At 34.8% G+C, this 14,144-nt stretch overlaps 2 protein-coding genes across 2 annotated transcripts; both read left to right on the forward strand.

The window, feature by feature from the left end:
* On the forward strand, positions 779-2,408 carry LOC18588142 (myb-related protein Myb4). Its single transcript, XM_018126693.1, has 3 exons — positions 779-1,070; positions 1,255-1,384; positions 1,486-2,408. The coding sequence occupies exons 1-3, from the start codon at positions 938-940 to the stop codon at positions 2,147-2,149; spliced, it is 927 nt and encodes a 308-aa protein (XP_017982182.1). The 5' UTR covers positions 779-937; the 3' UTR covers positions 2,150-2,408.
* Positions 9,716-10,844, forward strand: LOC18588144 (transcription factor WER). Its single transcript, XM_007012349.2, has 3 exons — positions 9,716-9,848; positions 9,993-10,122; positions 10,313-10,844. The coding sequence occupies exons 1-3, from the start codon at positions 9,716-9,718 to the stop codon at positions 10,842-10,844; spliced, it is 795 nt and encodes a 264-aa protein (XP_007012411.1).

Below are 14,144 nucleotides of genomic sequence, written 5' to 3' on the forward strand. Positions count from 1 at the left end.
ATGCAATTGAATCACATTGGGATTGTGTTTTTAATTTGTAAAAACATTGTTGTTATCAATTTTAACAACCGAATCCAAATATGTTTAGTTTTGTAGATTCTCATATCTTAATTGTGCATGGTCCCATTGGTTATACATTAAAAATTAAATAAAATATTGTCACTTTTTTAATTTTTAATTATAATTTCACGCGTTGAAATTGATCATTCGTCTTAAAAAAATATCTTCTGTTAAACACATAAATTCAGTCCTTAATCAATTATTAATATTTTCATTAAATTGATGACATGATAATATTAAAAAAATAATTTTACTTTTCATTAATTTTAAAAATTATCTTTATATAAATTATAATTTTTTTAATTTTCAAAAAAAAAAATTACTCTACTCCTCAGGAGAGGAGAGCACATCTGGTGCTCCAAGGGAGGGAGCACCAGATCGATGTTACTTCCCAGGAGAGGGGAGCACCGATCAGTGCTCCCTTTTGCTCGGTGCTCCCCTTCCCCCTTCCCTTGGGAGCACTAGGTCGGTGCTCCCCTTCCTAAGGGAGCACCAGATCGGTGCACTTGTAGTGAGACGGTTGGCTGGCAAATAAGAGCACCGTCCGTTGGTCACATTATTTGAAAAAAAATATATAAGAGAAAGAAAAACAGGTATTTTAGTTTTTTTTTTATTTTTTATTAACAGTATTTATATTTTTTAATCTCATTATTTATTTCGAAAATTAATGAATTCGGATGCGGTTAAAAGTTAAGGTAATATGCGTATTTTATCTTTAAAAATTATTAATGGATATAAAATTTTTTGAATTGAACGGTGCATCTTATATAGTCAACTGCTCCCCCGCATTCACTAGCGAACAACTTGCACGTTCAATTGGAACTTTCAATTGTCTCAATCTCTCGCCCAAGGAGGGGAGACAGAGAGTAGAGCAGTAATGGGTCGAAGACCTTGTTGTTCTAAAGAGGGAATGAACAGAGGAGCCTGGACCCTCACTGAAGACAAAATTCTCACCGATTATGTCAAGGTTCATGGTGAAGGAAAATGGAGGAACATTCCCAAGGAAGCAGGTGAGAGAGACTTGATCATAAATGGTTAGGGATGGAAAAATTAATGGTTCATTCATGTTCAATCACACTCCTGCAAATGAATTCATTACCGTCTAAGCCAAAAGGAATGGAGTTACAAAAAGGATGCATTGGGTTTGCTTGTTGTTATATGAAAATCAAGTTTATTTCTTTTTCTTTCTTGCAGGCCTGAAGAGATGTGGAAAAAGCTGCAGGCTTCGGTGGATGAACTATTTGAGACCTGATATCAAAAGAGGGAACATTTCTCCTGATGAAGAAGATCTCATCATCAGACTTCACAAACTCTTAGGAAACAGGTTTCTGTTCTACTTCATGAATTAATTTTCTAGACGTATGGATACTGGTTAGAAATTTTCAAGGTAATTACTCACAAATGGATGATTTGTTGACTTTGTAGATGGTCTCTGATAGCAGGGAGACTTCCAGGGCGAACAGACAATGAAATCAAGAACTATTGGAACACCCATTTATCAAAGAGGGGACAAGGGAAGGAGCGAGGACCAAAATCAAACCATTCTAAAGTTGGAAAGAAACCTATCACTGTAAAAGTGGATGAGGACCTAGTTAGCTCACGCGTTATCCGCACCAAGGCATTGCGTTTCAAAGAGGTGTTTATCACCCCTGATGCTCAGCAACATAGAATTGAAAATCATCACAGAAACGTGGCTATTCCACCTTCCATGGATCCAAATTTAGTGCAGAATGTTCCAGCAGGATCGGAGTCCAGCGATAGGTCACTAATTACTCTGTCCTCCAATGAAGAATATCCTGTGGATTTTATGGTGGATATCAGTGCAGGGGAAATAAGTGTTCCAGAAATTTTTGCTTCTGATTTTACAAGTTTCAGTCATGATCTCGGTGCTTCTGAGATGGATAAGGTGATGCGAGGAGATGATGCAGATAACTATATGAGCAAAATTGCGCCATCGCAAGCATTTTTGTTACCAGAGGAAATGGAGCAGAACTGGAGTGGAAGTGACTACTATATTCAAGCTAACTTGGATTCAGATTTTGGATCTTTGACTGCTTTCCTTGAATCTGCTGAAGAATGGTTAATCTAATTACTTTTTTAGTTAACTTAAACTGATGAGTATAGATCTTACACCTGTTAGGCAGTGGCCTTGGCATCATGCATGCTCTTGTCCACGTCTTGAATAAAAGTGCATCAGAATAAAAGCCATAGAGTGTAGCCAACTGGCCATGTGTAAATTTTGAGCTTGTAACTTCCTATCTATTCAGTAAAATATTGATACTACATCACTCCAATATGACCATAAATTACTTATTTTCAATAATGAATAAATCTTCTTATTTTATTATTCTAGTTGTATCAATTTATAACTATTTATAGGCATATTCAATAGCACAAATGCAACATGGTTGCTTTCTGAAATCAAGGATTTTATAGATCCTATTTTTGCCTATTTAAGGAAATAAATAAAAAAGCCCGGTAGCATAATGCTGTAAGATTTCCTATGCAGTCCTCTCCAGCTGGATGCTGGTAGGTAAGAAGCAAAATTCAATCCTAGTAACAGTGTAACCAATTAATGTATAAAATAATCGATTCAATAAGTATTCATCTTTGATCATATTCTTCAACAACCCTCTTAATGGAATGAAATTAATCTAAACCAAAACATTTAAGTGAATGGTTGGAACTTTAATTAATAGTCAAGAGAGTAGTAATTTCTCTTGCTACTTACAAAACCTGTGACTGTTAACCTTGGCTGGTCGTAAAGTTTTAAATTTGCTTTGTGATAAGATGATACCATTTGATGGTCTAATAATATATAATTATACCCTATCAATACATCCGGGACATAAGCTTTAGTTCCTCCTCTCGTCGAAAAGGAAAAGTTATAGTTCGTCTTGAGCTATGCCTCTATTGCACCAAAAATGTCAGAAAAAAAAAAAAGGAAAATTTGAAATAGGGATTTAATGTTCAACTTTCTACTTGGAACATATAATGGAGTCAAAATTGATCAGCTTGAATAATTTTGAGCAAATTGAGCCCGGCATCAAAGGCAATATGTCCTTGTTCCGCAGCCTCGAGCAATATTAGGAAAGCGCTAGTCAACTCTTTATTGTTTTGTCTCCTTAATTATTGGTAGAGAAAGAATAACTCTTCTCATCACAACACCAAAATCCAAAAACCTACCATAGAAATTAGGGTACTGACAATAATAATTAAACCGTTGGAAACAAAAAACAAGATCCCCACACAGGGTCTCTGATTTTTTTGACCCTGGGGAATAGGAAGTTGTTCAAGTCAAGGAAAAAGAAAACTTTATCTTAGTTACCATATGATCGTATGAATAATTGAACAATATTATGTGTTCAAAGATTACTCGTGCCATGTACGACAAATGAAGCATCGTTATAATAGAAGAAAAATCATGCTGGCACGTGATTCTTGATTATAGAAAGACTTTTGCTAGTGAATGTCCTAAAGGCACTTTCTTTTTCCTTCCTATTAAACATAATGCTAAAAGAATTGCACTGCTCCTTTCTTGGATTATTATTATTATCTGTCCAAAAATTGATATGAATTCCCTCTTGTTTTTGTTTCCTATTAAATGAACTTAAGAATATTCCAATAGATGGAAATTTAGATTCTTTTGATGATAATCGAGGTGGGGGTTCATATCCTCTTACACCAGCTTGACTGATAAGTTTAAGCATCGACCGCTGAAATCCTATGAAACCTTTAAATGTGATTCCACATCTGAATTGTTTTTTGCAATAATATTCGAGTCCATATTGTTTAATACTCTAGTGATTAACTAATCAGCAATAAAGCATATGCTCTTCATTTTCTTCCACCCTTACATATCTCCAAACTTTCTCCGCAATGTTTGTTTTGGCCTGCATCCTCCTTATTAGGATAGTTTTGAATTGTGATTTAATTAGGATTGTTTAATTCTAATTAAATTAGTATACCTTATTAAATTAGTTTTTAAATCTATTTAGACTAGAATATTAAATCTTAATTGTATTAGGATAAGATTATTGTATTTAGCACTATAAAAAGACCCTATGGGGTTAAAGAATAATTATCACATAGATTTAGAGAGAGTGATTTAGGTGTACGTGGGATAAAGGTTGTGAGTTTTAGACTATTCTTGTAATCTCCTGATTTTTCCTCTTAGTAGATTTTTCTCTGTTGCTGTGCCCGTGGACGTAGGCCATCAAAAGACCGAACCACGTAAATTCTTGTGTTATTGTGGGTGTGCTTGATTTCTTTCTTTCTTTATTCTATTGATTGGGTTAGATCTTGGGTAATTCTTTAGAGACAATTTCGTAATTTTCTAACAAACTGGTATCAAAGCTTCAAGGTCTTAGGTCAATCTGAATCTCGCTATGGTAATTTCGTCGACCAAGTATAAGATTGAAAAGTTTAATGGAAGAAACGATTTCAGCCTACGGCGTGTTAAGATGCGTGCATTGCTAGTGCAACAAAGACTGTTGAAGGCACTGAAGGGAAAAGAGTATCTTCCTTCGAATTTATCTAATGGTGAAAAAGATGACCTTATGGAGAAAGCACATAATGCTTTTCTCCTAGCTTTGTCTGATGAGGTGCTAAGAGAAGTCACGAATGAAGAATCTGCTGCTGTAGTGTGGCTTAAACTCGAAAGTATTTATATGACTAAATTCCTGACGAATCGGCTTTATATGAAGCAATGATTGTATACTCTCAAGATGAGTGAAGGTACGTCCGTTAATACCTACATTAATGAATTTAATAGAGTTATTCTTGATTTAAAGAATATCGATGTTAAAATTGAGGATGAAGACCTAGCCTTAATTCTTTTATGTTCTTTGTCTCCATCGTATGAAAACTTCGTGGATACTATATTATATGACCGAGACACTCTCACTTTCGAGGATGTAAGAGCATCTTTAAATTTCAAGGAATTGAAGAAGAAAGTTGGTGGTATCTAGAATGAAAATCAAGCAGAAGGTTTGGTTGTGAATAGAGGAAAAGATAGAGAGAAGGGTATAGACAGAAAAGGTAAATCTAGAGCAAAAGGGAAAACTTGTTGGAATTGTGGTCAGAAAGGACATTTTCGTCAAGACTGTACCAAATTTAAGGATGATGAAAAGTTCAATAAGTCTGAGAATACTGCAAATGTGGTTGGAGATAACTTTGATACTTTTGAGGAAACTGATAATGTTCTTGCAATTACTAATGGTAACCTGATGGATATATGGATCTTGGATTCAACTTGTTGCTTTCATATATGTCCTAGGCGTAATTAGTTTACAACTTATCAATCTGTTAATATGGGCACTGTACAATTAAGAGATGATTTTTCTCTCTCAATTGTTGAGATTGGCACAATTCGAATCAGGATGTTTGATGGTAGGGTAAGAACACTTGAGGTAAAACATGTCCCTGACATGAAAAATAATTTAATATCCTTGAGTTTGTTAGATAAGAAGGGCTACAAATATAGTGGCCAAGATGGTGTCTTGAATATATCTAAAGGAGCCTTAACTATCATAAAGGGCAAGTTATCCGGTGACCTTTATTGTCTAGTGGGAAACACGGTCATTGAAACTGTTTCTGTGGTCTCATCTAATCATCCTGAAGATGATGTAACACATTTATGGAATATGAGATTGGGTCATATGAGCGAGAGATGGATTAGAAAACTGAGTAAGCGTAGTTTGCTATGTGGTCAAAAGAGTGAAAAGCTAGATTTCTGTGAGCAACATATAGTGAAATTTAACACTACAACTCATCGAACCAAGAGTGCAGTAAACTACATCTATTCAGATTTGTGGGGTCTTTTTTCGGTGGCATCAAAAGGTGGATCATTATACATGTAGATCTTTATTGATGATTTTTCAAGAAAGGTGTGGACGTATCTTCTGAAGGCTATGAGTGAAGTGTTAACCACCTTTTTGCATTTGAAGGTATTAATCGAGAAGCAGACTAAGAAAAGGATCGAGAGCTTTCGAACAAACAAAGGTTTGGAATTTTGCAAAGGTGAGTTTGGTCTATTCTACAAGAATGAGAAAATCGTTAGACATTGCACTGTCGACAAAACACCATATCAAAACGATATTGTAGAATGGATGAAGAAAACACTTCAGGAGAGAGCAAAATACGTGTTCTCAAATGTTGGCCTAACCAAAGTATTCTGGACAGAAATTATCAACACGGCTTGCTACTTGGTAAATCGGTCTCCATCAACTGCAATTGAATTTAAGACTCCCAAGGAAGTTTGGTCTGATAAGCCCGCTGATTACTCTATATTGAGAGTATTTGGTTGTCTTGTTCATGCTCATGTGAGTGATGGTAAACTTGAGTTGAGGGCGACGGAGTGCATATTCCTAGGCTATGCATATGAGGTGAAGGGTTATCAATTGTGGTGTACTGATTGTAAGTTCTCCAAGTTTATGGTGAGTCGGGATGTTACCTTTGACAAGTCTGCATTACTTTATGGGATAAAGTCTAGAATTGCAAACACATCAGACCAAGAAGTTGGCAAGCAGGTGGAGCTTGAAATTAATGCTCTTGTGACAGTGTGGGATGATAGTGAAATCCAGAAAGAATTACAATAGGTACAAGAATTGGTATCTTAACGAAGCATTACTTGTATTGATGGTGATTCTGATTCTTATGTTTTATCTGTGGAAGTAGAGATTGATGAGCCTTACTTTTATCATGAGAAAATTATATATGTCGAGTCTTCTAAGAAGATTAAGTCTCTACACTGGGATCAAACATGGGTGCTTGTAAAAACACCTAAAGGTACTATTAAAGTTGGCATAGTGTGTGAAAGAGGTGCAAACATTAGTCGTAATGTGGTTGGCTTCTCCAAATCAAATTTTTCTGATGATCTAGATAGTAAAAGATCTCAAATGGGGTATGTGTTCACTCTCTCAGAGTTTGCAATCAGTTGAAAAGTAGTAGCTGCTTTGTTTACAACTGAAGTTGAATATATGGCTGTGATCGAGGCAGTGAAGGAGGCCTTATGGCTTCGAGACTTGGTTAGTGATCTTTGTTTTGGACAAGAATCTAGATGTGAGATTGTAGTAAAGAAAATAACTACATATGAAAATTTGACAAATATGCTAACTAAGTCAGTTTCTGGGATAAAGTACAAGCATTGCTTGGACTTGATCGGTGTTTGTAGTGCTTGAGGCCCTTTGGGGCAGCGACGGTGTCGACAGAGATTGGTTCGTAAGGTGGAGCTTGGTGAATTCAAGCCTAAGGTAGAGATTTGTTAGGATAGTCTTGAATTGTGATTTATTTAGGATTGTTTAATTCTAATTAAATTAGTATACCTTATTAAATTAGTCTTTAAATCTAGTTAGACTAGAATATTAAATCCTAATTGTATTAGGATAAGATTATTGTATTTAGCACTATAAAAAGACCCTATGGGGTTAAAGAATAATTATCACTTAGATTTAGAGAGAGTGATTTAGGTGTACGTGGGATAAGGGTTGTGAGTTTGAGATGGTTCTTGTAATCTCCTGATTTTTTCTCTTAGTGGATTTTTCTCTGTTGCTGTGTCCGTGGACGTAAGTCATCAAAAGACCAAATCATGTAAATTCTTGTGTTCTTATGGGTGTGCTTGANGATAAGAATTGTGAGTTTGAGACTGTTCTTGTAATCTCCTGATTTTTTCTCTTAGTGGATTTTTCTCTGTTGCTGTGTCCGTGGACGTAAGTCATCAAAAGACCGAACCACGTAAATTCTTGTGTTCTTGTGGGTGTGCTTGATTTCTTTCTTTCTTTATTCTATTGATTGGGTTAGATCTTGAGTAATTCTTTAGAGACAATTTCGTAATTTCTCAACACTCCTTGTAGATCAACTGCTTTTTGAAAAGATATTGCCTCATTTACATTAGGATTTGTGAATTAATGAATTGTGCATAAAATTTTTTATACGTGTACGCTAATTAAGATAGGAAGAATCCTTGGAATTTGGGAAGCAGATTGATACTTTGACCAATGTATGTATCTTGGGCTGGGGAACATGTCAATAAAATTTTTAATTTCCATTGGGGTGTGTTAAGTTGGAGAAAATTTTAGTTTCTCATTTCCTGGAAGATCATGCGAATTGATGTAGTACAAATTAGCATATGGGATTGAATTATAATATGGTTGCCTTAACTACATGCATTTAAGGCATTGTATACTTCTTGCACTATATTAACAGGTAGGTTAAGCTGATTGGATGGAACTCAATTTTTAATGGGTTATCATATATCGATTGCTGTAAATAAATGCTCTACTCTTCCTCTATAAAGTTGACTCAATAGCAAATTTTAAACTCATCTAGACATCTATAGGTTTCCCATAGCTTAGTAGGATGATTACAATAACAGGAACATGATAATCCACCATTACAGCATGCATCATGCACGTTTGCTGGGACGATGCATTTTTTTATTACTCCATAAAAGCATCTTAGGTTTTTTTTTTTCCAAGAAAAATAATCCAAGTTAAACTTTGGCAATTCTTGTAATGCTTTTTTTTTTCCCCAAATAGGCCACTTGACGCTGACCAAACAGTATATAACGACTCACCACTGAATTGACAGAAAGGATGGTCCCTTCAACACTGTTAATGGCTGTAAATTGACCTTTTTATTTTTGTTTTTCTTTTTTTCCTTTAAACAGTGTTTCCTGTTGTTCATTCAATTGATACACAACTTGTGCCTATCTTTCCATCTGAGAAAATAAATGTGGAACAGTGGAAGTAATTTATCAAAAACTGACACTTCTGGCAGTTGCTGAACCACAAATTACCTAATGATGAATTATATATCATCTACAGTACTATGGTCACAAGTTCCGATTTTTCTGTTTTTGATTTTGCCAATCTGCTGTATTTCACGAGGTGGCCTGGTAATTTCCAAGTTTCTAAAGTCAATGATTAGCAGGATAAGTCCTAAAAGGAGCTGAGATTTTTTTTTCTCTTTTTCTTTCTACAGGTAAGTTGCATGTTAACTCCATCCGCCTTTGTCATTCCTAAAGCTCCTGCCTTTTCTTCATATTTGGATGGTGGAGAGGAGTTGTCATAGTTAAATGGAAAATCTTGACTCTGGGCAATCACCAAAAAACAAAAAAAGAAAGAAAGAGTAAGCATTTGTCTTCTTGTGATTTTCTGAGAAACTCAAAACACCATGAGTCAATCAAACTACCTTGAAGGCACGCAGTCCCCTGATGTCAATCTCTCCGTGTAAATAATAAGGCAATCAATTTCCTCAATCACAAAACAGCCTAAATTATATATATATAGAGAAGTTTCGCTTAAAATTTGGATATTATTAACCATGAAAACAATTGATAAAAAAGATTTGAGAACACGGTGAAGTGTTTCTTTATTAAAGAACCCGAACTGCAAAGCCCAATGCACTTCACTCCTCATGGCCATATTTTTTTTTTTATTAATTCCAAACAAGCTGATTTCATTTTTATAATGAAAGTGGACTTAAATTAATCTATATTGAGTTCATACAATCCCCATGTCCAGACGAATAGGACAGTCTATAAGAATCAGGCCACTCTTTCGTCAAAAACCACCAAGATCCCATGCAAGGTTTGTTTTGAAAATTTATTGATTCGAAAGAGAGAGAGAGAGAGCGAGCGAGGAGTGAAGCTCAAATGGGTAGAAAACCTTGCTGCTCCAAAGAAGGATTGAACAGAGGAGCTTGGAGTGCCATTGAGGACCAGATTCTGATAGATTACATCAAAACCAATGGTGAAGGCAAATGGGGAAATATTCCCAAAAAAGCTGGTAAGTGTTAGTTTTGATCAATGTATATACATGCAAAGAGACACGCCCACACAGACATAACACTTCCAAGAAGATGTAGGATTTTGAGCCGGCTCTATTTTTCTCCATGGTAAAATCACTGGGTTTTGCATGTATATGGTGCAGGCTTAAAGAGATGCGGAAAGAGTTGCAGGCTTAGATGGTTAAACTATTTGAGACCTGATATCAAGAGGGGTAACATATCTCAAGAAGAAGAGGATCTTATCATTAGACTTCACAAGTTGCTAGGCAACAGGTCTTTTCTTTTAGAACAATCAACTTCATTGTTTTCATTCTTTAATTTTTGTGGTCAAGACTCAAGCTCCGGTTTAAGCCTTTTATTTTTCTTGTTTAGATTTCCATTAGTGTTAGTTAATATAAGTTGATATATAGTAGCTTGGTAATGAAAATGTTACTAAAAGATTTCAACTTTGCGGTGATTGCAGATGGTCTCTGATAGCAGGGAGAATTCCAGGGCGAACAGACAATGAAATAAAAAATTACTGGAACTCAACCTTAGGAAAGAAGGTTAAAGCTGAACAGGCAAAGCAATCTAAGGACGACTTGAAGAAAGCCAAGATACAGCCATTGGCTGAAACCCCACAATCCACTGCACTTAGGACCAAGGCATCCAAGTGCTCTACGTGTTTAGTCACCCAGGAGGCATATAAAGCTGAAATCATTGACGCAGACCTGGTGCATGATGCCAGATTGGAACCCCCAAAGAGTGAGGGAACACTACTGTCTACAATATCCGAGGAAGCTCATTCAGTAAACTCAGCATTGGAGTTTGATATAGGGGAGCTTTTGGCATCTGATATCTCAGATTCAGAGTTTTGGAACTGCTGTCAGGTTAATAATACTAGCATGGAAGAAGCTGAAAGCAGCGGTGTTGCTAGAAACATGTGGCTTTCTTCAGAGCAGCATCTTCAATTTTCTGAGGAAATGCTGACAGACTGGATAAGAGATGATATATAGTTTGTGCTATCAGGATAGTTATGCAGATGGGCTCTTTTTTACTTTCGGTTCCTTCAATGAACAAAGAATTAACTTCACTGTATAAGTCTAATGTGCACATTGTAGAATTAAATTGGTCAATAAAAGGTGTTGAACTTGTAATTTGTCCTTGTTAGCTGTTCTTTTCATGTACATCTTTTCAAGGTTTTTTTCGTCTAACCGTTTCTTTCAATTTTCTTTCGATTAGATTTCATTTGATGGATACTTTTATTTATTTTTATTTTTATTAGTTGTTATCTAATTATTTTTAATTTTTTTGCTTTTGCATTATATTCAATTTTTATCAAAAATAAAAAAATTAATAAAAATATCAATCAAGGAAATCTTACTCTTACTGATCAGTTACCTTAAACTATTCCCCCTATTCATAAACTATAAAAAGCAATAAATATGTGGACGGGGTAGTGGACAAAAAGAATTAATTATTTTAGTGCAAAATCTTGGAAAACTAATTATTAATCAAAGATTGGATAGATGCACCCCAATTACATACACATAATATATATTATAATTATTTTTTTCCTGCTATTTTAAACGATATAAAAAATCGCTGTTGGGTTTGAAAATGAAGTACTCAATCGTTTACCTTATATTCAAAGGGTCCGTAATGTTTTTTTGTATATACATAAGTCAGCTGTTTAAAAAGAATATTGGCTTAATTTGGGATTCATAGGTCCGTTATGTTGTGTCAAGTAATCAATTTGAAATTTTTTTTAGTTCTCTACAATTATTGAATTTTTTTCTCTTATGCATAGACAAATTGAGTACCAAATTACATTAAATTCTTCTCTCTTTTTTTCAATAAATAATTTATTATTTAATTAAAATTTTAATTATTTAGACGTTAATTGATTGGACGTTTGTCGTAACATCTTTTTTTAGTTAATTAAGTATGTGGACCGGCAGGTTTCTTGTAACATCAATGTGCATGAGATATTGTAAAGTAGGTAATCTCTTTTTAGTCTTTATGGTATGAATCATTGTAAAAAGTCCAGCTACTTATTTTGTTCCACTACTTGTTTTATATTTGTTCAAAAGTTTCCTTAGTCGTCGTGGTCTTGCTTTAACCAATCACTTTATTTGTTTTCTTTCCCCATACTTTGCGCTTTAATTCGTTTCTTTTCAGTGAACCACTAATTAACCAAACCACTTTGTTTTCTGTCTCTCTCCATCATTACTCACTAATTAATCAACCGCACTTAATTTGTTCTCAATCTATATACGCTAATCTGCTTGATGACAAAGCCTAAGTCGCCTTCTTTGTCTTGCACGAGATGATTGACGTAAGACTTTGTGAGCCTTTGCTTCCATAAAAGGTAGAAGGAAACAAAGGGAGGGAGGCGAAGACTTTTTTTTTATTGATTAGAGACTAATTAATCATCTAATAAAGCTACGTCTGATCCTTCTATTGGTTTTTTCTCTCTTTTTACATTCGTGGCAGCAAATAATGGCTTTAATGATTCGTTTAAGCTTAGCACATGTTCCTCATGTTTGATTTCGCTAGTATCATAACCACTAATTTAATGGAAATTTTGTTCGTCGTTAACTCCATATGCTACCATACGTCACTATCACTAACCCCCCCTCCCTCCTCCAACCCCAAGCATTGATGTATGGATTCTTCAATTAATTTGAACTTCAATCTGAACACTAGCCGCCTCTCATGCCACCTTCCAATTTGATAGTGGGAATGTGAAGTGTGAACCATGCAAAAGAAAAACTATTATAAATGTTGATTGCATGATTGTTTTCCCCACTTTCAAGCTTCACCAAGGCTAATCTTTCTTTAATATTATCTTCTTATCCTAAAAAAAATATTATCTTTCTATCCTTTGAATATGAACCTTGAATTTTACACTCTGCCAATCTGCAGGGAAGTTAAATCCTACTTCAACATCTGGAAGCCACGGGTAATTATTGTATTCCATTTCTACACGAGCAAAATCATATGAACATATATAATAGTATGGAAACAAGCCCTCCCTCATTTTCTAGAAAAATGGGTGTCAGAATTTTATAACTAAAAAATTGTATGCAGAAAACTATAGGATCTCTTGATCATGACATGTTCCCGTATATATATGTGGACAAAATTTGACGAGCAAATCAAGGGTTTCTAAGATCACAAGGAAGTTAAGAAACAATATATATGGCCTTGGAAAGATCGTTCGGCAAATGCATTTATTTTATGGGGTTGCTCTCATCCTTACGTAAAATTTTATATTCTTCTTGTTAGCACATGTTGAAGCCTAGACTTCTGACCCCAATGCCAAATTAGTGAGCAAATTCGAAAAGTAATAAATAAGTATGAAATGCGGACAAGTTTAAGTTCAACCAAAAAGAAGAAAGGTTTCATATATGTGCAACCAAGTTGATATTAAATAGACCTGCTTTCATAAAGCAACGATTAATTCTATCGTGGTGTTCATGAATCAAAGCCAAAGGCAATGAAAACTATGTTGAGTAGGTAGATCTAATCCCACCTGCTTCTGCTGGTCACCGCAGCCAAGAGCCTACCAACTCTCTGGCCCATCTTTTCGGAAAGTTGTGATTGTGTTGATACCAGCTGCTAATTGTCAACCAAGCTGCGAGGAATCGATGCCTCTCCGAGGTTTTGCTGCTGGTGCGTCCGTGCCGTTTCGTGTATTATAATGAGGAATGAAAATATAATATAGTAGTTGCTAGCTAGCAGGGCAGAGTCAAGGAGCGACATGTGGTGACCACTATCACCTTTTAATTTTTAAATTTTTTATTATTATATATATAACTTGATGTATATAATATTATTATTTTTACAATTATTTTAAATCACTTTTCATATAAAATTTTGAATTCGTCATTGTTAATTAAGTTATACAAGCACCAGAGTATTTACCTCATTAATTGGTACATGATCCTCTATATATATAATAGAAATCGAATCTCTCCTCTCTAATTATAAAAAAATATATAAATAAAAAGTTTTTTTTTTCTTTATGACTGCTACATATAGTAATAGTAGTAGTGCATGGTGCATGGATCTATAAATGGTCTATCTTAATTTATATTCAAGTCTTTTATTCCTATTTAATTAATTTCATTCACACATGAACCAACATTGCTTAATTACATGAACATTAAAGAACAAAAATAAAAAGGATTGGATGGATAGGTATAATACTTGGTAACCTTAATTACCAGTTGTACTAGTTGAGTGTTTTGCTCGTATGTTTGCTAATGCTAGATTTTCATATTGTGTGGGATCTGTAGGATTAAGAAGAA

This window comes from Theobroma cacao, chromosome 9 (assembly GCF_000208745.1).
Source record: "Theobroma cacao cultivar B97-61/B2 chromosome 9, Criollo_cocoa_genome_V2, whole genome shotgun sequence".
Taxonomy (NCBI): domain Eukaryota; kingdom Viridiplantae; phylum Streptophyta; class Magnoliopsida; order Malvales; family Malvaceae; genus Theobroma; species Theobroma cacao.

Coding starts and splice junctions, on each gene's coding strand:
- LOC18588142 (XM_018126693.1), top strand. CDS start 938: ATGGGTCGAAGACCTTGTTGTTCTAAAGAGGGAATGAACAGAGGAGCC. Junction 1,071..1,254: donor GAACATTCCCAAGGAAGCAG/GTGAGAGAGACT, acceptor TCTTTCTTGCAG/GCCTGAAGAGATGTGGAAAA. Junction 1,385..1,485: donor CACAAACTCTTAGGAAACAG/GTTTCTGTTCTA, acceptor TTGACTTTGTAG/ATGGTCTCTGATAGCAGGGA.
- LOC18588144 (XM_007012349.2), top strand. CDS start 9,716: ATGGGTAGAAAACCTTGCTGCTCCAAAGAAGGATTGAACAGAGGAGCT. Junction 9,849..9,992: donor AAATATTCCCAAAAAAGCTG/GTAAGTGTTAGT, acceptor TATATGGTGCAG/GCTTAAAGAGATGCGGAAAG. Junction 10,123..10,312: donor CACAAGTTGCTAGGCAACAG/GTCTTTTCTTTT, acceptor CGGTGATTGCAG/ATGGTCTCTGATAGCAGGGA.